Here is a 23,232-nt window from a genome sequence, read left to right on the forward strand (position 1 = left end):
AAAGTGCATTTTCCTATTTATGAATGAATGAATGAATGAATAATGCCGCAAAACCCTGAAAGTGTTCACATCCTGCAGATTTCAAATCTACAAGGAAAAAATAAGCAACGTGTGAGTGAGATATCAGATCATCAAAGATGCTCCAATTTTCTCTGCAAAACCTGCATGGAAAAAAAGTGGACAAAACCGCACTGTGTGAACGCACCCTAAAGTAGCAAGCTAGACTACAGATGCACACAGCATTCTTCCACGGCTGATCACTCAAACGCTTCTGCTTACTTCCACATCAGGCGGGGGCTAGTGACGCCGTATATACAGATATCTGCCGGGACACAAGCCGCCGATACCATACATCTATGCATGTGACCAGCCCCGCTCACCTCCTGATGTGAAACTGAGCGCAGCGCAAATACCTTCAATGTAAAGCATTAAACTCACAACAGAAATGACTAATGACCATGTGCAATACTGATCATGAAAAGAAAGCGATTTTCATTTATTAAGGAATGCTAAAACTACATTTGATCATGAAGATAGACAAGTTCTTAAAATCCAATGCCACATAGTTCTATGAATTTCTTTGAGACTGGAATCTAAATCCAACCCTCATTTCAGTCATTTTTTTACTATTTGTATCCCCAATCTGTAATCAAAATGTTAGATCTCCTCTTACCTAACTTTTTAGATCTATGCTACTTTGCAAACCTGCAAAAGGAAAAGCATAGTGCCATCTATTGGATAAGGTTGGAATTGGATTTTTTTTTTTTTATTAATTTATATTCCTTTTAAATATTAAGCTTGAAAACAAAAATAAGGTCATGTGAAAGATGTGTTGTCTTATCTCCATGTTGCCTTAAGGTACCGTCAACACTAAGCGACGCTCCAGCGATTCCACCAGCAATCTGACCTGGCAGGGATCGCTGGAGCGTCGCTACATGGTCGCTGGTGAGCGGTCAAACAGGCAGATCTCACCAGCGACCAGCCCCCAGCGACACGTGGAAGAGACACTGCGCTTGGTAACTAAGGTAAATATCGGGTAACCAAGCGCTTGGTTACCCGATATTTACCTTGGTTACCAGCGCACACCGCTTAGCGCTGGCTCCCTGCACTCCTAGCCAGAGTACACATCGGGTTAATAAGCAAACCGCTTTGCTTATTTACCAGATGTGTACTCTGGCTACGTGTGCAGGGAGCAGGGAGCCGGCACTGGCAGCCTGAGAGCGGCGGACGCTAGTAACCAAGGTAAATATCGGGTAACCAAGCAAAGCACTTCGCTTGGTTACCCGATATTTACCTTGGTTACAGCTCACTGCAGGCTGTCAGAAGCCGGCTCCCTGCACATTCAGTTGTTGCTCTGTCTCTGTCACACACAGAGATGTGTGCTTCACAGCGGGAGAGCAACAACTAAAAAATGGTCCAGGACATTCAGCAACGATCAGCGACCTCACAACAGGGGCCAGGTTGTTGCTGGATGTCACACACAGCAACATCGCTAGCAACATCGCTGTTGCGCCACAAAAACCGTGACTCAGCAGCGATGTTGCTAGTGATGTCACTTAGTGAGACGTGGCCTTTACTGTTTGGGAATATACCATTGAGCTGAATGAGGCGGGCCTGTTACAATCGATCAGACAGTGCAGTTTCTCTATGTGAGGGCATGGACACAGAAATTAAGATGTGAATCCAGGCTAAACCATTCACACTTAAATGGATATGGATTTTGGCTTGCTGAACAATTTAGTGGCAAATGTGACTCATGGCAGTAAATAAAATCTGCGGGGAAAATATAAAGATAAAATATTCTCCAGATTAAAAAATTCACATCATACTTGGGCTTTGTGCAGACAGCTATTTTTTATGTGGATCTTCTAAAACCTGCCTCACAACATATGACCCGCCGAGAACAGGGAGGCTCCAGCTCCCACCTCCCTATAGCCAACTGTATTTGTGTCCAGACACGAATACAGTTAAACATTTCAGTGCCCTAAATGGAGCAGAACAGAGCAGCACTCACCATCTCCTGCCCAGATGTGCAGCAGCGTGATGAGGTTACCACACTATGCTGTGATGTCATCACACTGCCACTGTTGCCGCAGTACATAAAAGGCAAGAACGCACCAGAAAAGGTAAGGGCTCAAGGAGGAGCCAAAGATTAAACATCCTATAGGAGGAGGAGTTGTCGTTACTATGTAGCCACATTATGGGGTAAAGGGGGAGAGGATTGTGAAGGGCACTTTCTAATGCAGGGACTGACTGGGGTTTGTTAAAACTCCATTAACTAACACTGTAGTTTACCTCGTTATAAAATTTGCACTGAAATTCTGCAACAAATACGTTATGTGTGAATCTACCCTAAAACAAAAGGCACCATGGTGACATTTCGCATGACACAGAAATCGCAATGCTGAATGGCACCATGCATCTAAATATTCCTTATGGAATTGTATTGTGACCTACCATGACTGCAACAAAGTTGCAAAGGTGTACGATTTTTATTTTTCCGTCAATCTTGCCATATAAGGGCTGTTTTTTTACAGAACGAGTTGTATTTTTAAATGAAACCACAAGTTTTATCATATAGTGTACTGCAACACAGCAAAAAAAATTCGAAGTGCGGAAAAAAGAGAATTTTGTTTACTTACCGTAAATTCTTTTTCTTATAGTTCCGTAATGGGAGACCCAGACCATGGGTGTATAGCTTCTGCCTCCGGAGGACACACAAAGTACTACACTAAAAAGTGTAGCCCCTCCCTCCGAGCATATACACCCCCTGGATAAACAAATATAGCCAGTTTAGTGCAAAAGCTGAAGGAGAGTAGCCACCCACAAGTAGAGATAGAGCAAGAACCGGAACAACCGGAACCTCTGTCTACAACAACAGCCGGTGAAAACACACGGAACAAGAAAACTGCCAACAGGCAACAGGGAGGGTGCTGGGTCTCCCATTACGGAACTATAAGAAAAAGAATTTACGGTAAGTAAACAAAATTCTCTTTTTCTTCATCGTTCCTATGGGAGACCCAGACCATGGGACGTCTCAAAGCAGTCCATGGGTGGGAATAAACAGAAAACTGAGAAGTAGGCGAAACCTAACTTCGCAAATGGGCGACAGCCGCCTGAAGGGTGCGTCTGCCCAAGCTCGCATCTGCCGAAGCATGAGCATGCACTTGGTAGTGCTTCGAAAAGGCATGCAGACTAGTCCAAGTGGCAGTCTGACAGACCTGCTAAGCCGTAGCCTAGTGCCTGAAACCGAAGAGGCACCGACAGCTCTGGTCGAGTGTGCCTTGATCCCCGGCGGGGGAGGCACTCGAGTACACTGGTAGGCATCGGAAATGGCCGAACCAATCTAACGAGCTAGGGTCGGCTTAGAAGCCGAGAGGCCCTTACGCCGACCTGTGGTCAGCACAAAAAGAGAGGTGCACCGCCTAAGAACAGCGGTGCGAGACATATAGATCCGGAGCGCCCGCACCAGATCCAGAGTATGCAACGCTTGTTCAAAGCGATGAACAGGAGCCGGACAAAAGGAAGGCAGGGAAATGTCCTGGTTAAGTTGGAAGGAGAAACCACCTTAGGGAGGAAGTCCGGAGTCGGACGGAGAACCACCTTGTTTTGATGAAAAACCAAAAAAGGTGACTCCGAAGAGAGTGCAGCCAAATCAGAGACTCTCCCGAGGGAAGTTATGGCCACTAGAAAGACCACTTTCTGTGAAAGACGAGACAAAGAAATCTCACTAAGAGGCTCAAAGGGGGGTTTCAGGAAGCCGTGAGGACCAGATTAAGGTCCCAGGGATCCAAAGACCGCCGGTAAGGCGGCATCCGAAACACTGCCGGATGCAGAGCCCACTCGCCGCTGTCCACGGTTTGACGGCTGAGATAATCTGCCTCCCAGTTTTCCACGCCTGGGTTGTGGATTGCGGATGTGGTGGACCTGGAATCCTCCGTCCACTGAAGGATGCGTTGAACCTCCAACGTTGCCAGGCGGCTGAGTGTCACACCCTGGTGGTTGATGTAGGCAACCGCTGTGGCGTTGTCTGACTGGACTCGAATGTGCTTGCCCGCCAACTTGGTGAAAGGCCAAGAGAGCTAGAAGCACAGCTCTGATTTACAGCACATTGATCGAGAGGGCTGATTCGGACGGAGTCCAAGTGCCCTGCGCTCTGTGGTGGAGATATACTGCTCCCCAGCCGGATAGACTGGCATCCGTGGTGAGGATCACCCAGGACGGGGCCAGGAAGGAGCGTCCCTGAAGAGAGAGGGGCCGAAGCCACCACTGAAGGGAGCCCCTGGTCTGTGGCGACAGAGCCACTAACCTGTGCAAGGAGGAAGTCCGCGTGTCCCAACAGCGGAGAATGTCCAGCTGCAGAGGACGCAGATGGAACTGGGCAAGGGAACCGCTTCCATTGACGCCACCATCTGACCCAGCACCTGCATTAGGTGCCTGATGGAATGATGGCGGGGCCTCAGCAAGGAGCGCACCGCTAGTAAAGGGACTGCTGTTTGACTAAGGGCAACTTCACAAGTGCCGGAAGAGTCTCGAATTGCATCCCTAGGTCGGAGTCAGAGTGGACTTGGGAAAAAGACAAGCCACCCGAATTGGACTAGAGTGGCGAGAGTGAGCGAAGCACTCCGCTGACGGTCTGCACAGGATGAAGCCTTGACTAGAAGGCCGTCCAGGAAAAGGGATGCCAACCCTTGGAGGTGCGGAACCGCAACCACAGCTGCCATGACCCTCATGAATACTCGAGGGGCCGTGGCTAACCCGAAGGGAAGAGCCACGAATCGGAAATGTTCCTCTCTGATTGCAAAACGTAGCCAACGCTGGTGTGAGACTGCAATTGGCACATGCAGATAGACATCTCTGATGTCGAGGATGCAAGGAATCTCCTTGGGTCATTGAGGCAATGACTGATCGTAGAGACTCCATGCGAAAATGCCGCACCTGAACATGCTTGTTGAGAAGCCTGAGATCCAGAATGGGCCGGAAGGAACCGTCCTTCTTGGGGACTAGGAAGAGGTTTGAGTAGAAACCTCTGAACCGTTCCCAGGCGGGAACTGGTACAATTACTCCGTTGGCCTGCAAGGATGCCACGGCCTGAGAGAAGGCGGCGGCCTTGAAGCAGGGATGAGTTGACAGAAAAAATCTGTTTGGCGGGCTGGATAAAATTCTATCCTGTAGCCGTGGGAGATGATATCCCGCACCCACTGATCAGAGACGTGTTGAAACCACATGTCGCCAAGCGGGAGAGCCTGCCACCGACCAAGGACGTTGCTGGCGCGGCCAGATAGTCAAGAGGAGGCTGCCTTAGTGGCAGCAGCTCCTGCGGTCTTCTGAGGACGCGGCTTCGTGCGCCAGTTGGATTTTTGGTCCTTGGCTGAGTTAGTGGACGAGGCCGAGGGCTTAAAGAACGACCAGTTGGAGGAACGAAAGGAACGAAACCTCGACTGGTTCCTGCCCTGGACAGGTTCCTGGATTTGGTTTGTGGCATGGAAGTACTCTTCCCGCCAGGAGCTTCCTGAATAATTTCCTCCAGTTGTTCACCGAACAGCCTGGGCCCAGCAAATGGGAGCCCAGCAAGGTACTTCTTTGAGGAAGCGTCTGCCTTCCACTCTCGAAGCCACAAGATCCTGTGGATAGCGAGAGAATTGGCCGAAGCCACCGCAGTGCGGAGCCTCCAGCATGGCAGACATGGCATAGGATGAAAAGGCTGAAGCCTGGAAGTTAAGGCAACCATCTCGGGCATAGAGTCCCTGGTGAGGGAATGCATCTCCCCTAGAGAAGCAGAGATGACTTTGAAAGCCCACACTGCTGCAAACGTTGGGGAGAACGAGGCCCCTGCCGCCTCATATACATGGCGGTCAGTGGAATCCTTAAGAGAGTTGCCATCAGCCACTGATACAACTTTCCGGGCTGAGAGTCTAGACACCGGAGGGTCTCCTTTGGTGAATGAGCCCACTCCTTGACCACCTCTGGTGGAAACGGAAAACGGTCATCAGAACCACGCTTTGGGAAGCGTCTGTCAGGACAGGCTCTGGGCTTGGTCACAGTGGCCTGAAAACTGGAGTGGTTAAGGAACACACTCCTTGTTCTCTTAGGCAAGGTATACTGATGCTTTTCTGCCAGAGAGGGGAGCTCCCCTGATACAGGCGGATTGAGGTCCAGTACAAAATTAATGGACGCAATCAAATCACTAGCATCTGCGTCACTTTCGGACAGATCAATGGGGTACATGGAGGTAGCGTCCGAGCCCCCAGTAAAGGCATCCTCCTTGTCCTGCGAGTCAGCTCGTGAATCAGAGCCGCGGGACGAGGAAGGAGGGGGGACCCTGCGTCTCCATTTTAGGAGGACGGGGTCTGAGCCAGATGAAGAATCCTCTGTGAGCTTTGCTGAGCGAGCCGTAGCAGCAGAAGCGCCCTGAGAAGGGGCTGATGCATGCTCAGCAGTGTCCGGGACATCTGTCCCCTGGAGAGAGGGATTCTACCCAAGCCGGGGGTTCAGCCACCGGAGCCAGAGCAGCCGGAGGGACCACTGGGGATGAGCCTCCAGGCTGAGGCACCACCATGTTAGAGCAGGCATCACAATGTGGTTATGTGCTCAGTACAGGCAGTACGAGCCTACATGCAGTGCATATTAAGTACAGCCTTGCAGCCTTGCTCCTCGTGTGAGACATGCTGCTGAAGTGGGGGCTCTGAGCCAGAATGACCCCCAGCAGAGTATATACGCAGAGTATATAAGCAGGTCCACAACCGGAGGTTGTGGCTTGCCAGACCGTTAGACATTGGGACATCTCTGTGCCCTCCAGATCCCACAGCCCGGACCCCCAGGGAGATGGCCAGCGCCGATCGCTGGTTTATGCAGACATGCATAAGAACGCTGATAAAATGGCGCCGGAGCGAGGAGAGGGGGCGGGGCCTACTCTAAGAGTGGGATCCGGAGAGCCAAGGAGATATACAGGGGAGGGAATATTACCTCAGAGAGGAGTGACCCTCCCCTGTGCCGAACGGCCGCTGGGCGGAGCCGCACTGTCCCTCTGCATGATTGGCATGCAAAGGCAGTGAAAACGAAACTAGGCCTCAGGCGAAGCCGGGGCCTAAATTTAACGATGCGGCCGGCAAGCAGGCACCATCGGCGCGGTTCTCAGGTGAAAACCAGAGAACCGGCCGGAAATGCCACAATAGATACACAGCACACTCTCCCCAACAATAAAGTACAAGGGACCCCCGATAATAACGTCTCAGATACTTAGCTTGTGAGACGCAGGGCCAGGTCCCTGAGGGATGAGTGCTCCGTCCGGCAGGATCCTGAAAGGGCTGCGGATGGAGACCGGTCTCCTGCAAGGCAGGGAGAACCGTGCTGGCTCCCACTTCAAGCCAGAGCCCGAGGGATGGTGAAGGAGCGCGGCATGTAAGGCTCCAGCCCTGAAATCAACCTTAACAACACCACCGACACAGTGGGGTGAGAAGGGACATGCCGGGAGTCCAGGCTTGGACCCGCTTTTCTTCAAACTCTTTCCAAAAATCAAAATCAGATGAGAATGCATGTGTGGATGTGTGCCTCCTGAACACAAAGCATTGAACTGGCTATATTTGGTTATCCAGGGGGTGTATATGCTCGGAGGGAGGGGCTACACTTTTTAGTGTAGTACTTTGTGTGTCCTCTGGAGGCAGAAGCTATACACCCATGGTCTGGGTCTCCCATAGGAACGATGAAGAAAATGCGATTCCCCGATTATTTTGGGAATATTTTATTCACTGAGTTCACAATATGGTAAAACTGATCGGGCGTTTCTAAACCCGGCAATACCAAATTTGTATTTTTAAAAAAATTTTTTTAACCCTTTACTTTTCAATGGGGCCAAAGGGGGTGATTTGAACATTTGGGGTTTTTATTTACTGTTATTTTACCAGTCCCCCCTCAAGGGGCTATAAGATTCAGCAGTCTGATAACTCATTCATTTCTCTTGATCAGAGCTGCACAGCTCAGAACAGGAGAAATGCTCGTTTTCTGTAACAGAGACTGCTCTGCCGAGTGTTACAGGAAGCGAGTCATGCTACCGGAGTCATCACATGACCCTGTGCTACCACAACAACCATCGGCTCCCAGTGATCCCGCCACGTGACTTCCAATGGCGGCAAGTGAGTGAACATTTAATGCAGAGGGGAATTTAAATTATGCTGTCACATTTTGACAGCGTGATTTAAGGAGTTAATAGGCACAGGAGGATCGCGGATCCACCTGCGAGGCACACATCTGCTGTAGAAATCATCAGCAGCTGCAGGTAATTACCCCTTGATTGCTTAGGAGGCACCAGTATGGCCTGCGGTCATTAAGGTGTTAAGGCAGAAAATAGTACTGCAAATGTAAAAAAAAAAAAAAAAAAAAAAAAAAAAAAAAGATAATTACCTGTAATTCAAACAGTTCCTGGAAAAAAGAACAAAAAAGACAAATTAGATAGGAGAAAAAAAAAAATCTGATAACAATACCTATGTATGGGTATAATTAACTTTTACTCATTGTGTTTAAGTGAAGAAAAGTATTAAAAAAATCTGCAGGAAAATCCACAAGGAAAATGCAGACTTTACAGTGAATATGTTCAGGCTTCAACAGCACCTGAATTCTGCCATGTGAAATATACACAGAACGAACAATCAGAAAGCCGAAGGAACTAGAGAAGTCCCCTTACCATCTCCTCGCTGACAGCAGGTTTGTGCTCACTGGCAGGCTGTTTTGGAGGTTTAACAACAGTTGGCATTATCTTGTTGTGAAGGGCAGTCTCTTCTTCTGTGGCTTCTTCCAGAATCTAAGGATGGAATACAGAACACTGACATGTCAGAGGATACGGCTTATAAATTAAAATCACTCCTCTCAGTACAGTCTATACCCCAGAGCAATCATTGCACACCTCATAACTGGGCACAATGTGGGCTGGTTACAAAAACGTCTAATGTTGTCATTCTAGTTTTAGATACAAATCTACACTAATACGACACAAAACCAGCTGCAATATACTGCTTTAGGGTATGTCCTTCAGTAGAGTATTTAGTGCAGAAAATCTACTGGCAGAAAAATGCAACAAAGAAGGGAATTTTGTTTACTTACCGTAAATTCCTTTTCTTCTAGCTCCAATTGGGAGACCCAGACAATTGGGTGTATAGCTATGCCTCCAGAGGCCACACAAAGTATTACACTAAAAGTGTAAAGCCCCTCCCCTTCTGCCTATACACCCCCCGTGCTCACGGGCTCCTCAGTTTTGGTGCAAAAGCAAGAAGGAGGAAAAAATTATAAATTGGTTTAAAGTAAATTCAATCCGAAGGAATATCGGAGAACTGAAACCATTCAACATGAACAACATGTGTACACAAAAAACAGGGGCGGGTGCTGGGTCTCCCAATTGGAGCTAGAAGAAAAGGAATTTACGGTAAGTAAACAAAATTCCCTTCTTCTTTGTCGCTCCATTGGGAGACCCAGACAATTGGGACGTCCAAAAGCAGTCCCTGGGTGGGTAAATAATACCTCATAATAGAGCCGTAAACGGCTCCGTCCTACAGGTGGGCAACCGCCGCCTGAAGGACTCGCCTACCTAGGCTGGCATCTGCCGAAGCATAGGTATGCACCTGATAGTGTTTCGTGAAAGTGTGCAGGCTCGACCAGGTAGCTGCCTGACACACCTGCTGAGCCGTAGCCTGGTGCCGCAAGGCCCAGGACGCTCCCACGGCCCTGGTAGAATGGGCCTTCAGCCCTGAGGGAACCGGAAGCCCCGAGGAACGATAAGCCTCGAGAATTGGCTCCTTGATCCACCGAGCCAGGGTTGATTTGGAAGCTTGTGTCCCTTTACGCTGGCCAGCGACAAGGACAAAAGAGTGCATCCGAGCGGCGCAGGGGCGCCGTACGAGAAATGTAGAATCTGAGTGCTCTCACCAGATCTAACAAGTGCAAATCCTTTTCACATTGGTGAACTGGATGAGGACAAAAAAAGGGTAAGGAGATATCCTGATTGAGATGAAAAGGGGATACCACCTTAGGGAGAAATTCCGGAACCGGACGCAGGACCACCTTGTCCTGGTGAAACACCAGGAAAGGGGCTTTGCACGACAACGCTGCTAGCTCAGACACTCTCCGAAGTGAAGTGACTGCTACTAGGAAAACCACCTTCTGCGAAAGGCGTGAGAGAGAAATATCCCTCATTGGCTCGAACGGTGGTTTCTGAAGAACCATCAGCACCCTGTTCAGATCCCAGGGTTCTAACGGACGCTTGTAAGGAGGGACGATGTGACAAACCCCCTGCAGGAACGTGCGTACCTGTGGCAGTCTGGCTAGGCGCTTCTGAAAAAAGACAGAGAGCGCAGAGACTTGTCCCTTAAGGGAGCCGAGCGACAAACCCTTTTCCAATCCGGATTGAAGGAAGGACAGAAAAGTGGGCAAGGTAAACGGCCAGGGAGAAAAACCCTGAGCAGAGCACCACGACAGGAATATTTTCCATGTCCTGCGGTAGATCTTGGCGGACGTTGGTTTCCTAGCCTGTCTCATAGTGGCAATGACCTCTTGAGATAATCCTGAAGACGCTAGGATCCAGGACTCAATGGCCACACAGTCAGGTTGAGGGCCGCAGAATTCAGATGGAAAAACGGCCCTTGAGACAGCAAGTCTGGTCGGTCTGGTAGTGCCCACGGTTGGCCGACCGTGAGATCCCACAGATCCGGGTACCACGACCTCCTCGGCCAGTCTGGAGCGACGAGGATGGCGCGGCGGCAGTCGGCCCTGATCTTGCGTAACACTCTGGGCAACAGTGCCAGAGGAGGAAACACATAAGGGAGTTGAAACTGCGACCAATCCTGAACTAAGGCGTCTGCCGCCAGAGCTCTGTGATCTTGAGACCGTGCCATGAATGTCGGGACCTTGTTGTTGTGCCGGGACGCCATTAGGTCGACGTCCGGCATGCCCCAGCGGCAACAGATCTCCTGAAACACGTCCGGGTGAAGGGACCATTCCCCTGCGTCCATGCCCTGGCGACTGAGAAAGTCTGCTTCCCAGTTTTCTACGCCCGGGATGTGAACTGCGGATATGGTGGAGGCTGTGGCTTCCACCCACAGCAGAATCCGCCGGACTTCCTGGAAGGCTTGCCGACTGCGTGTCCCGCCTTGGTGGTTGATGTATGCCACCGCTGTGGAGTTGTCCGACTGAATTCGGATCTGTTTGCCTTCCAGCCACGGCTGGAACGCCTTTAGGGCAAGATACACTGCCCTTATCTCCAGAACATTGATCTGAAGGGAGGACTCTGTCTGAGTCCAAGTACCCTGAGCCCTGTGGTGGAGAAAGACCGCTCCCCACCCTGACAGGCTCGCGTCCGTTGTGACCACCGCCCAGGATGGGGGTAGGAAGGATTTCCCCTTCGACAGCGAATTGGGAAGAAGCCACCACTGAAGGGAAGCTTTGGCTGCCCGAGAAAGGGAGACGTTCCTGTCGAGGGACGTCGACTTCCTGTCCCATTTGCGGAGAATGTCCTATTGAAGTGGGCGCAGATGAAACTGCGCAAAAGGAACTGCCTCCATTGCTGCCACCATCTTCCCTAGGAAGTGCATGAGGCGCCTCAGGGGGTGTGACTGATCTTGAAGGAGAGATTGCACCCCTGTCTGTAGTGAACGCTGTTTGTTCAGCGGAAGCTTCACTATCGCTGAGAGAGTATGAAACTCCATGCCAAGATATGTCAGTGATTGGGCCGGTGTCAGATTTGACTTTGGAAAATTGATGATCCACCCGAAACTCTGGAGAGTTTCCAGAGCAATGTTCAGGCTGTGTTGGCATGCCCCTTGAGAGGGTGCCTTGACAAGTAGATCGTCTAAGTAAGGGATCACCGAGTGTCCCTGAGAGTGTAGGATTGCCACCACTGTTGCCATGACCTTGGTGAAGACCCGTGGGGCTGTCGCCAGGCCAAAAGGCAGTGCCACGAACTGAAGGTGTTCGTCCCCTATGGCGAAACGCAGGAAGCGCTGATGCTCTGGTGCAATCGGTACATGGAGATAAGCATCTTTGATGTCTATTGATGCCAGGAAATCTCCTTGGGACATTGAGGCGATGACGGAGCGGAGCGATTCCATCCGGAACCGCCTGGTTTTCACATGCTTGTTGAGCAGTTTTAGGTCCAGAACGGGACGGAAGGATCCGTCCTTTTTTGGCACCACGAACAAGTTGGAGTAAAAACCGTGACCCCGTTGCTGAAGAGGAACAGGGATCACCACTCCTTCCGCCTTCAGAGTGCACACCGCCTGCAGAAGAGCCTCGGCTCTGTCGGGGGGCGGAGATGTTCTGAAGAACAGAGTCGGAGGACGAGAGCTGAACTCTATCCTGTAACCTTGAGATAGAATGTCTCTCACCCATCAGTCTTTTACTTGTGGCAGCCAGGCGTCGCAAAAGCGGGAGAGCCTGCCACCGACCGAGGATGCGGTTTGAGGAGGCCGAAAGTCATGAGGAGGCCGCTTTGGGAGCGGTTCCTCCGGCGGTCTTTTTAGGACGTGACTTAGACCGCCATGCATCGGAGTTCCTCTGATCTTTCTGAGGCCTTTTGGACGAGGAAAATTGAGACCTGCCCGCGGTCCGAAAGGACCGAAACCTCGATTGTACCTTCCGTGGTTGAGGTCTGTTTGGTTTGGACTGGGGTAAGGATGAATCCTTTCCCTTGGATTGTTTAATAATTTCATCCAATCGCTCACCAAACAAGCGGTCGCCAGACAATGGCAAACCGGTTAAGAACTTTTTGGAAGCAGAGTCTGCCTTCCATTCACGTAGCCACATGGCCCTGCGGAGTACCACCGAATTGGCGGATGCCACCGCCGTACGGCTCGCCGAGTCCAGGATAGCATTAATGGCGTAGGACGCAAACGCCGACGCCTGAGTGGTTAAGGACACCACTTGCGGGGCAGATGTACGTGTTACTGCATTAATCTGCGCCTGACAAGCTGAGATAGCTTGGAGTGCCCATACGGCTGCGAATGCTGGAGCAAAAGACGCGCCGATAGCTTCATAGATGGATTTCAACCATAGTTCCATCTGTCTGTCAGTGGCATCTTTGAGTGAAGCCCCATCTTCCACTGCAACTATGGATCTAGCCGCCAGTCTGGAGATTGGAGGATCCACCTTAGGACACTGAGTCCAGCCCTTGACAACCTCGGGGGGGAAGGGATAACGTGTGTCCTTAAGGCGCTTGGAAAAACGCTTGTCTGGACAGTCTCGATTTTTCTGGATTGCCTCTCTGAAGTCAGAGTGATCCAGAAACATATTTAACGTACGCTTGGGAAACCTGAAACGGAATTTCTCCTGAGAAGCAGACTCCTCAATTGGAGGAGCTGGGGGAGAAATATCCAACACCTGATTGATGGTCGCTATAAGATCATTCACTACTGCGTCACCTTCAGGTGTATCTAGGTTGAGAGCGGCTTCAGGATCAGAATCCTGATCTGATACCTCCGCTTCATCCTCCAGAGAGTCCCCCTGCTGGGACCCTGAACAGTGTGATGAAGTGGAGGGAATTTCCCAGCGACCCCGCTTTGGCGGCCTGGGACTGCGGTCCGTGTCAGAGACCTCACCCTGGGACCTATGGGTTACCCCAGGGGCACTTTGCTGTTCCAATTGAGGGGGACCAGGGGTCAAGGATTGGACAGTGCCCGGGGCCTGAATCACCGGTCTGTACTGCAATGCTTCCAGTATTTTAGCAGACCATTTATCCATACTCTCAGACAGTTTGTCAGCAAAGGCTGCAAACTCCGTCCCTGTCACCTGGACAGTGGTAGCAGGTGGTTCCACCTGGGCCACCAGTCGCAGAGGCTCCGGCTGAGTAAGTGCCACAGGGGCCGAGCATTGCACACAATGAGGGTCAGTGGAACCTGCCGGTAGTACAGCTTTACATGAGGTACAGGTTGCAAAGTACTCCTGTGCTTTGGCACCCTTGCCTTTTGCGGATGACATGTCTCCTCTGAGAATAACAGGAGGGTATATAGCCAAAAAAACAATAGAGCGACCGTACAGTGCAAATGTATAGCCTATAAGCCTATATATATATATATACACTTCGGCACTCAGTGGGGCCAGCACCACAGGTGCTGCTTACCGACCGCTCAGAGCGGTTGTGTGATCACCAGATTCCCTGCCTGGGTCTCCCTGTGTTGTCTCTCCTCTCCAGCGTCTGAATCGCTGACAGGAATGGCTGCCGGCGTTCTGTGGGGAGGAGGGGACCGTGGGCGTGCCCAAGAAAAGTGCGGGAATCTAGTGCCCCAGTGTACTGAGTGAGGAGGGAGGAGGATACTAATGTATGCTCCAGCCCTCCGCGCTGACGATCTGTGCAGCGTCCCGCCCTTCCCCTGACTGGCAGGCCTGTGGGCGGGAATATACGACACTAGGCCGCAGAAGCCGGGGACTAAAGTTATAAGCGCGGCCGGCAATAAGCGCGGCCGCGCGGTAGTCCCCGGCGCACTAACACACCCAGCAGTGCTGGAATGTGTATGGCACAAGCGCTCCATGCGCGGTAGTCCCCGGCGCACTAACACACCCAGCAGTGCTGTAATGTGTGTGGCACAAGCGCTCCATGCGCGGTCCCCACGGGGACACAGAGTACCTCATAGTAGCAGGGCCTTGTCCCTGACGATACCCAACTCCTATCCAGCAGATTCCCAGGGGCTGCGGAGGGAGCACGGTCCCAGTGCCTGGAGACCGATCCGGATCCCACTTCACCCAGAGCCCATTAAGGGATGGGGAAGGAAAACAGCATGTGGCTCCTGCCTGTGTACCCGCAATGGGCACCTCAACCTTAACAACACCGCCGACCAGAGTGGGGTGAGAAGGGAGCATGCTGGGGGCCCTGTTATGGGCCCTCTTTTCTTCCATCCGACCTAGTCAGCAGCTGCTGCTGACTAAGTTGTGGAGCTTATGCGTGGATGTCAGCCTCCTTCGCACAAAGCATAAAAACTGAGGAGCCTGTGAGCACGGGGGGTGTATAGGCAGAAGGGGAGGGGCTTTACACTTTTAGTGTAATACTTTGTGTGGCCTCCGGAGGCATAGCTATACACCCAATTGTCTGGGTCTCCCAATGGAGCGACAAAGAAATACGCAGTGCGTTTTTTCCATGCAATTTTCATAATGAAGTCAATGGGTGGAAGGGCTGAAGAACGCACCAAGAATTCATATGCTGCAGATTATTTTCTGCATTAAATCTGCAAGGAAAAAATAAGCACCATGTGCACAACACTTCGGAATTCTAATGGACTTTACTGACATAAGGATAGACATGTAGATATGTGACAAAACGGCACCAAAAATACATTAAAAATACAGTGTGTGCACATGGCCTCTATGTAGTGCTGCTTTCCAATTATAAGCTGTACATGAGATTGATTGTGGCAGCCAATCACAGCCACAAAGAGGAGTCAGCATAGGGGTTCTGCTGGGTGATGCAATAATGTGTTGTCAGAGATTAGAAGTACGGATTGGATCAAGCAATGCAATTACCGAGCAGTGCCATTCAAGAGTTATTGCCAACATTGAACGTTACCACTAATCCACACAATAGGCAATAACTGTATGATCTGTGGAGATCAGAACACAGAGACCCCATTAGTTCCAAATATGGGGCTCTCATATGCCTGCACATGTGCGTCTCTGGACTGCCGGAGATACACTAAGGGCTGCTTTTCACTCACCTGAATCATGAAATCATGAAAAAAAAATCGTAGCATGCTGCTTTTTTGCGAGTTTCTACTGCGAGTCTCTCCAATGCAAGTCTAAGGGAGCGTGTAAAAAAATCGGATGTCACGGGACGGCACTCACACCATCCTAGTGACATCCGATTTTCTAAATACATTTCTCGCATGTTTCCTAAAACACTGGAAACGAGTGATGTCTCAATGTCTGTCAATCACTATTCTCTGTCAGTCGGTCTCTCCCTCTCGCTCTCCATTCACTCTCTGTCGATCTGTCTGTCGGTCAGTCACTATCTCTGTCCCTCACTCTCTGTCCATGTCGGTCTATCCCTCTCCCCCCCCTCTCTCATACTCACCAATCCCCGATCACCAGCGCGGCGCTGCATGGCGTTCACACTGCTCCGGCGGCTTCTCCTCTTTTGAAAAAGCCAGCCGCTCATTAAACAATCTCGTATTCCCTGCTTTACCCGCCCACCGGCACCTATGATTGGTTGCAGTCAGACACGCCCCCACGCTGAGTGACAGCTGTCTCACTGCAACCAATCAAAGCCACCGGTGGGCGTGTCTATGCTGTGCAGTAAAATAAATAAATAATTAAAAAAAAACGGCGTGCGGTTCCCCCCAATTTTAATACCAGCCAGATAAAGCCATACGGCTGAAGGCTGGTATTCTCAGGATAGGGAGCTCCACGTTATGGGGAGTCCCCCAGCCTAACAATATCAGCCAGCAGCCGCCCAGAATTGCCGCATACATTATCTGCGACAGTTCTGGGACTGTACCCGGCTCTTCCCGATTTGCCCTGGTGCGTTGGCAATCGAGGTAATAAGGAGTTGATGGCAGCCCATAGCTGCCACTAAATCCTAGATTAATCATTGCAGGCGTCTATGAGACACCCCCAATGATTAACCTGTAAATTAAAGTTAATAAACACACACAGTGAAAAAATCCTTTATTTGAAATAATAAACAATAACAAAGACCCTTGTTCACCACTTTATTAAGTACGCAAAAAACCCATCCTTGTCTGACGTAATCCATGGAGGTCCCTCGATGCTGTCAGCTCTTCTACATCAGAAGCTGACAGAGAGCGGTCACAGAGCACGACCGCTCTCTGTGAACTCCCCGCAGCGACTGAAGTGAGTCGCGCTTATCAGCAATGACGTCACTCAGGTCACTCGTGGCCACTGCTCTCAGCGGGAGGACTTCTGCTGTGGCCGCGGGTAACCTCAGTGACGGCACCGCTGATAGCGCGGCTCACTGCGATAACTCAGGGGATTTGCGGTCACCGGTGAGATCTTCACCGGTGACCGAAATCAGGGCATGCCACACAGACAGAGCCGCAGGATGACAATGAAGTCGGGTGACGTTCATCCGACTTCATGCTGATCATGCGGCTCTGTCTGTGTCTGCTGTCAGCGGCTATTCAGCTCTGCTACATCGCTCTGGCTGTGTCTGCTGTCAGCGGCCATGTAGCAGAGCTCAATGGCAGATGACAGCTGCTGAGGAGAAAAAAGGAACACACACGCATTACACACGCATTACACACGCTAGCCGAATCATTAATTTATTCAGAAATAGCATCGCACTTGCGTTGCACTCGCACCTAACGTGAACTAAAATCAGACGAGTTTTTTTCAACCCAGTCGGACCGATTTTACTCGCATAGATGTGTTTCCAGCCTAATACAGTGCTTGGCTTACTCAGTCAATACTAAAGAATAGAGAGGCCAATGCTCCATTTTGAAGGGTCATTTCAGAGCCCCATTCGGTTCCAGTGGTCAGACTTCCACCTATTAAAAGTTATCATTTATCTTTAGAATAGGTGATAAATAATCACTCCTAATATTTAAAGTGTCCAGTGAAAAAAAGTGACACCATAAAGAGGTTTTCCTAACGTAAGTTAAAAGAGTTGTTTATACTTCTGATATGTCTTTAGTCACACTAGTCTGCAGGCTGCTGAATCCTGACAGCATGGGGTATATGTATGGTGTTAAGAATCTGCTGGTGAAAGTGGGTGGTCACTTGCATTGGGACTGGTCAAGCACAGATAGTGGGAATGTGGATGAAAGTATGCAAATCATATGACTGCCCGCTCACAGGCAATACTGTTGAGTCCTCTCAGTGTGCGCACTGCCCTTTGTCAAAATTTAGAGAGTGCAGTCACAGAGCACTTTTTTTTAGTTTTATTTATTTTTTTTTCATTTTCCAGCTCTCAGGGAGAGATCACATGACTGTATTGCAGAATTATTTTCTAGACCAAATTATAGCATCAGGTCGCGTGGCTCAAACTAATATTATCAAATATGTATGTCTGCGACGCTGTTAATTACAAAGTGGTCAGTCCATGAAATGAGAAATAAAAGTAAAACACTCTTTTCTATTTTATGAATTGTAAAGTACCGTATTTTTCGAATTATAAGATGCACTTTTCCTCCCAAAAGTTTGGGAGGAAAATGAGGGGTGTGTTTTAAAATTCGAATATAGCTTTATCTGGGGGTCCTGTCTGCGCGGCGATCGGGCAGCCGGGTGGGTGCCTGTGGATGCGTGCAAGCGGCCGGGTACCTGTGCTTGCGTGCGGGTGGCAGCCGGGTACCTGTGCCTACGTGCAGGCGGCAGCCGGGTGCCTGTCAGTGTCGGCTGCCTCTCTGTGCGGGCAGCCTGCTGGCTGCCACTGTGCGTGTGGGCGGCTGTGCAGCAGGTTACCCAGTGTGTCCGCAGTCCCAGTTTCAAATGATGGCACCGGGAGCGGGCGCGTGCACAGATGGAGCTCTTGGATAAGAGCTCCATCTGCGCACGCGCCGCTCCAGGAGTCAGCGTGTGCGCAGATAAAGCCTTTGGATGAGAGCTCTATCTGCGCAGGCGCCGCTCCAGACGCCATCATTCGAACCAGGACCGCGGACACTGGGACACTCACCGCACCGGCCTGATGCACCACTCACCCGCCGCCCCTGCCACCACGGACCCCCACCGCCATGGACCCTGCCGCCCCTGCCACCACGGACCCCGCCGCCACTGACCCGCTGCGACTGCCAGCACAACCTCTGCCTCCTGTGACCCTGATTCACCACCACTGCTGCCCCCCCTCCGGTAAGAAAACACCGGAGTACCGTATAAGATGGACCCCATTTTTATTTTTTCTTACCTTTTTTGTGTCTAAATTTGGGGCGCGTCTTATAATTCGGTGCGTCTTATAAAGCGAAAAATACGGTACATAAGTTACACAGATGCTTTTCAGTTGCCTATACCTGAAAAAAACTGTGGGAAAGTTGAAATATCACTTACCCATCCTATGGCTTCAAACATTTTTAAATCGAGGGGATCGCCTGAAATCACTCCATCAATTTTTGTGAGCGAATGACATGTTGACATACAGGCAATAAACTGAGACTTAACCAAGCTCTCGCTGCAAGCTTTTTCCTCTGCCAAAAGAAACCTGAAATTTTGGGAAAAAAGAATTTCAAATATAATTACTCATATTAAATGAGAAGGAAATAAAAGAAAAAAAAAAAAAAAGTGTGTTCAGCACTTTCCAAAATAGTTTGATAGCAGCTTCAAAAGCCATCAGGAAATAATGATCACATCAAACAAGCTTTATGCCAGGGAGGAACACTTCCATCAATATTAGAAGGGTCTGTTGTTGAATACAGCACCATAGTGAAGGAGAATGAATGGGTCTTGGCCTCACCGGACGCGGCCAAGGCATTCGATTCCCTGGAGTGGAACTTCCTGATGGCCTGCCTACAGAACTACGGATTTGGTCCCCGATTCTGTGCTTGGATCTGAATGCTATACCGGACTCCTAAGGCTAGAATGGTGGTTAATGGGATCTCATCCGAATCCTTCTTATTAGAAAGGGGGACTCGCCAGGGGTGTCCCTTGTCTGCAGCTCATTTTCCATAGCTATTGAAGCTTTAGCAATGAAGATACGTTTTGACAGACTGATCAAGGGTACCTGATTGCTGACCAGGTATGCACAAATCGGCTTATACGCAGATATAATATTTATTGATGATATGGAATGGTCACTGCCTCGGGTTGTCAATGTCATGCATGACTTTACTAAATATTGCGGCTTAGGATTAAATTGGGATAAATCCAATCTGATGTCCCTGTCCCACGGTCCTATGCCACATTTAGAAGCTTCGTCTTCGCTGCGGTTAGTCTCTAACTTTAAATACTTGGGAATCATCATACAAAAAGGATAGCAGGCAAGACCTCCAAGTCCAATATATACCCTCTTTTAGAACTGGCTAAGCAAAAATTTACACTATGGAGCAAGCTTCCCTTATCGGTCCCGTGGCATATTAATTAAAGATAATATTGGTTCCTAAATCTAGCTATTTTCTCCAAAATAGAGCGGTAATAGTCCCTAAATCTTTGTTTTCGTCCCTAAATATGCTAATATCTGGATTTGTCTGGGGCAATGCAAGACCCAAAATAAAACGGATTACCCTGCATAGGTCCAAACAAATGGGGGGTGGCATTACCAGACCTTCTATTATTTAGTGGGTCAGTTAAGGGCGATATCTCAGGGATGCAAAGTTCTTGCTTGCCTAGCTCTGAGAGCCCCCTAACACATGCAGTAGGGGCAAATTGTCTACCTTGTCTCCTCAAAACAGAGGAGTTGGGACCGCAGAGGTTGTTGCCCCTCCACAGGCTAGACCAACAGATATGGAGACAGATGAAGAGGGTGGTACATTTTTCCGATTTTATAGCCGAAATGCCCCTGTGGCAAAGAAGGGAATTTTGTTACTTACCGTAAATTCCTTTTCTTCTAGCTCCAATTGGGAGACCCAGACGATTGGGTGTATAGCTACTGCCTCCGGAGGCCACACAAAGTATTACACTAAAAAGTGTAAGGCCCCTCCCCTTCTGCATATACACCCCCCGTGGATCACGGGCTGCTTCAGTTTTAGTGCAAAAGCAAGAAGGAGGAAAGCCAAGAACTGGTTAAACAATTCAATCCGAAGGAACATCGGAGAACTGAAACCATTCAACATGAACAACATGTGTACCCGAACAACCAAAAAATCCCGAAGGGACAGGGGCGGGTGCTGGGTCTCCCAATTGGAGCTAGAAGAAAAGGAATTTACGGTAAGTAACAAAATTCCCTTCTTCTTCGGCGCTCCATTGGGAGACCCAGACGATTGGGACGTCCAAAAGCAGTCCCTGGGTGGGTAAATTAATACCTCAAGTTTGGACTGTAAAAACAGCCCTTCCCTACATGGAGGCAACCGCCGCCTGCAGGACTCTTCTACTTAGGCTGGCATCCGCCTAAGCGTAGGCATGCACCTGATAACGCTTGGTGAAGGTGTGCAGACTCGCCCAGGTAGCCGCCTGGCACACCTGCTGAGCCGTAGCCTGGTGCCGTAATGTCCAGGACGCACCCACGGCTCTGGTAGAATGGGCTTTCAGCCCTGATGGAACCGGAAGCCCAGCAGAACGGTAGGCTTCAAGAATTGGTTCCTTGATCCATCGAGCCAGGGTGGATTTGGAAGCCTGCGACCCTTTGCGCTGACCAGCGACAAGTACAAAGGGTGCATCCGAGCGGCGCAGGGGCGCCGTGCGGGAAATGTAGATTCTGAGCGCTCTCATCAGATCCAACAAATACAAATCCAAGTCATATCGATGAACTGGATGAGGACAAAAGGTAGGTAAGGAGATATCCTGACTGAGATGAAAAGGGGGAAACCGCCTTAGGGAGAAACCCCGGAATCAGGCGCAGCACTACCTTGTCTTGGTGAAACATCAAGAAGGGAGCTTTGGATGACCGCGCTGCGAGCTCGGACACTCTCTGAAGAGACGTGACCGCTACCAAAAAGGCCACTTTCAGTGAAAGTCGAGAAAGTGAAACATCCCTCAGAGGCTCAAAGGGCGGCTCCTGGAGAGCAATTAGTATCCTGTTCAGACCCCATGGGTCTAACGGCCTCTTGTACGGAGGGACAATGTGACAAACCCCCTGCAGGAACGTGCGTACCTGAGGAAGTCGCCCTATGCGCTTCTGAAAGAATACAGACAGCGCTGGGACTCGTCCGTTAAGGGAGCCGAGCGACAAACCTTTTCCCAAACCAGATTGCAGGAAGGAAGGAAAAGTAGGCAATGCAAATGTCCAGGGAGACACTCCCTGAGCAGAGCACTAAGATAAGAATATCTTCCACGTCTTGTGGTGGATCTCGGCAGACGTCGGCTTCCTAGCCCGTCTCATGGTGACAATGACGTCTTGAGATAATCCTGAAGACGCTAGGATCCAGGACTCAATGGCCACCAGTCAGGTTCAGGGCTGTAGAATTCAGATGGAAAAAACGGCCCTTGGGACAGTAAGTCTGGCCGGTCTGGTAGTGCCCACGGTTGGCCGACCGTGAGATGCCACAGATGCAGGTACCCCGACCTCCTCGGCCAGTCTGGGGCAACGAGGATGGCGCGGCGGCAATCGGAGCTGAACTTGCGTAGCCCTCTGGGCAACAGTGTCAGAGGGGGAAACACATAGGGTAGCTGGAACTGCGACCAATCCTGAACTAAGGCGCCTGCCGCCAGAGCTCTTTGATCGTGAGACCGCGCCATGAAAATCGGGCCCTTGTTGTTGTGCCGAGACGCCATTAGGTCGACGTCCGGCCTCCCCCAGCGGCTACAGATTTCTTGAGACCTGTCCGGGTGCAGAGACCATTCCCCTGCGTCCATGCCCTGGCGACTGAGGAAGTCTGCTTCCCAGTTTTCTACGCCCGGGATGTGAACTGCGGATATGGTGTATGCTCTGTCTTCCACCCACATCAGAATCCGCCGGACTTCCTGGGAGGCTTGCCGACTGCGTGTTCCGCCTTGGTGGTTGATGTATGCCACCGCTGCGAAGTTGTCCGACTGAATTCGGATCTGTTTGCCTTCCAGCCTCTGCTGGAAGGCTTGCAGGGCAAGATACCCTGCCCAGATTTCCAGAACATTGATCTGAAGGGTGGACTCCTCTGAAGAGAGTCCTTGCCCGTCTGAGAAAGGGGTACGTTCCTGTCTAGGGACGTTGACTTCCCATCCCATTGGCGAAGAATGTCCTATAGAAGTGGACGCAGATGAAACTGCGCGAAAAGGACTGCCTCTGCATGAGGCGTCTTAAGGGGTGTGACTGGCCTTGAAGGAGAGACTGCACCCCCGTCTGTAGTGAACGCTGTATGGCCAGCGGGAGCTGCACTATCGCTGAGAGAGTGTGAAGCTCCATGCCAAGATATGTCAGCGCTTGGGTCGGTGTCAGATTTAACTTTGAAAAGTTTATGATCCACCCGAAACTCTGGAGAGTCTCCAGCGCCACGTTCAGGCTGTGTTGGCATGCCTCTTGAGAGGGTGCCTTGACAAGTAGATCGTCCAAGTAAGGGATTACAGAGTGACCCTGAGAGTGCAGGACTACTCCCACTGCTGCCATGAACTTGTGAAAAGCCGTGGGGCTGTCGCCAGACCGAAGGGCAGGGCTACGAACTGAAGATGCTCGTCTTCAATAACGAATCGTAGCCAACACCGGTGCTCTGGAGCAATCGGCACGTGGAGATAAGCATCCTGATGTCTATTGAC

At 50.4% G+C, this 23,232-nt stretch overlaps 1 protein-coding gene across 2 annotated transcripts in view; it reads right to left on the reverse strand.

The window, feature by feature from the left end:
• Positions 1 to 23,232, reverse strand: part of ATP13A3 (ATPase 13A3) — a 268,385-nt gene that overhangs the window by 74,028 nt on the left and 171,125 nt on the right. For both annotated transcript variants that reach the window (XM_075340514.1, XM_075340513.1), the window contains exons 15-17: positions 18,964 to 19,114; positions 8,681 to 8,797; positions 8,401 to 8,418 (exon numbers count right to left, since the gene is read on the reverse strand). In XM_075340514.1, the coding sequence (XP_075196629.1) occupies positions 8,401 to 8,418; positions 8,681 to 8,797; positions 18,964 to 19,114 (286 nt within the window). The remainder of the gene's footprint in view (positions 1 to 8,400; positions 8,419 to 8,680; positions 8,798 to 18,963; positions 19,115 to 23,232) is intronic.

The sequence above is a fragment of the Anomaloglossus baeobatrachus genome, chromosome 3, assembly GCF_048569485.1.
Source record: "Anomaloglossus baeobatrachus isolate aAnoBae1 chromosome 3, aAnoBae1.hap1, whole genome shotgun sequence".
In the NCBI taxonomy this organism is placed as follows: Eukaryota; Metazoa; Chordata; class Amphibia; order Anura; family Aromobatidae; genus Anomaloglossus; species Anomaloglossus baeobatrachus.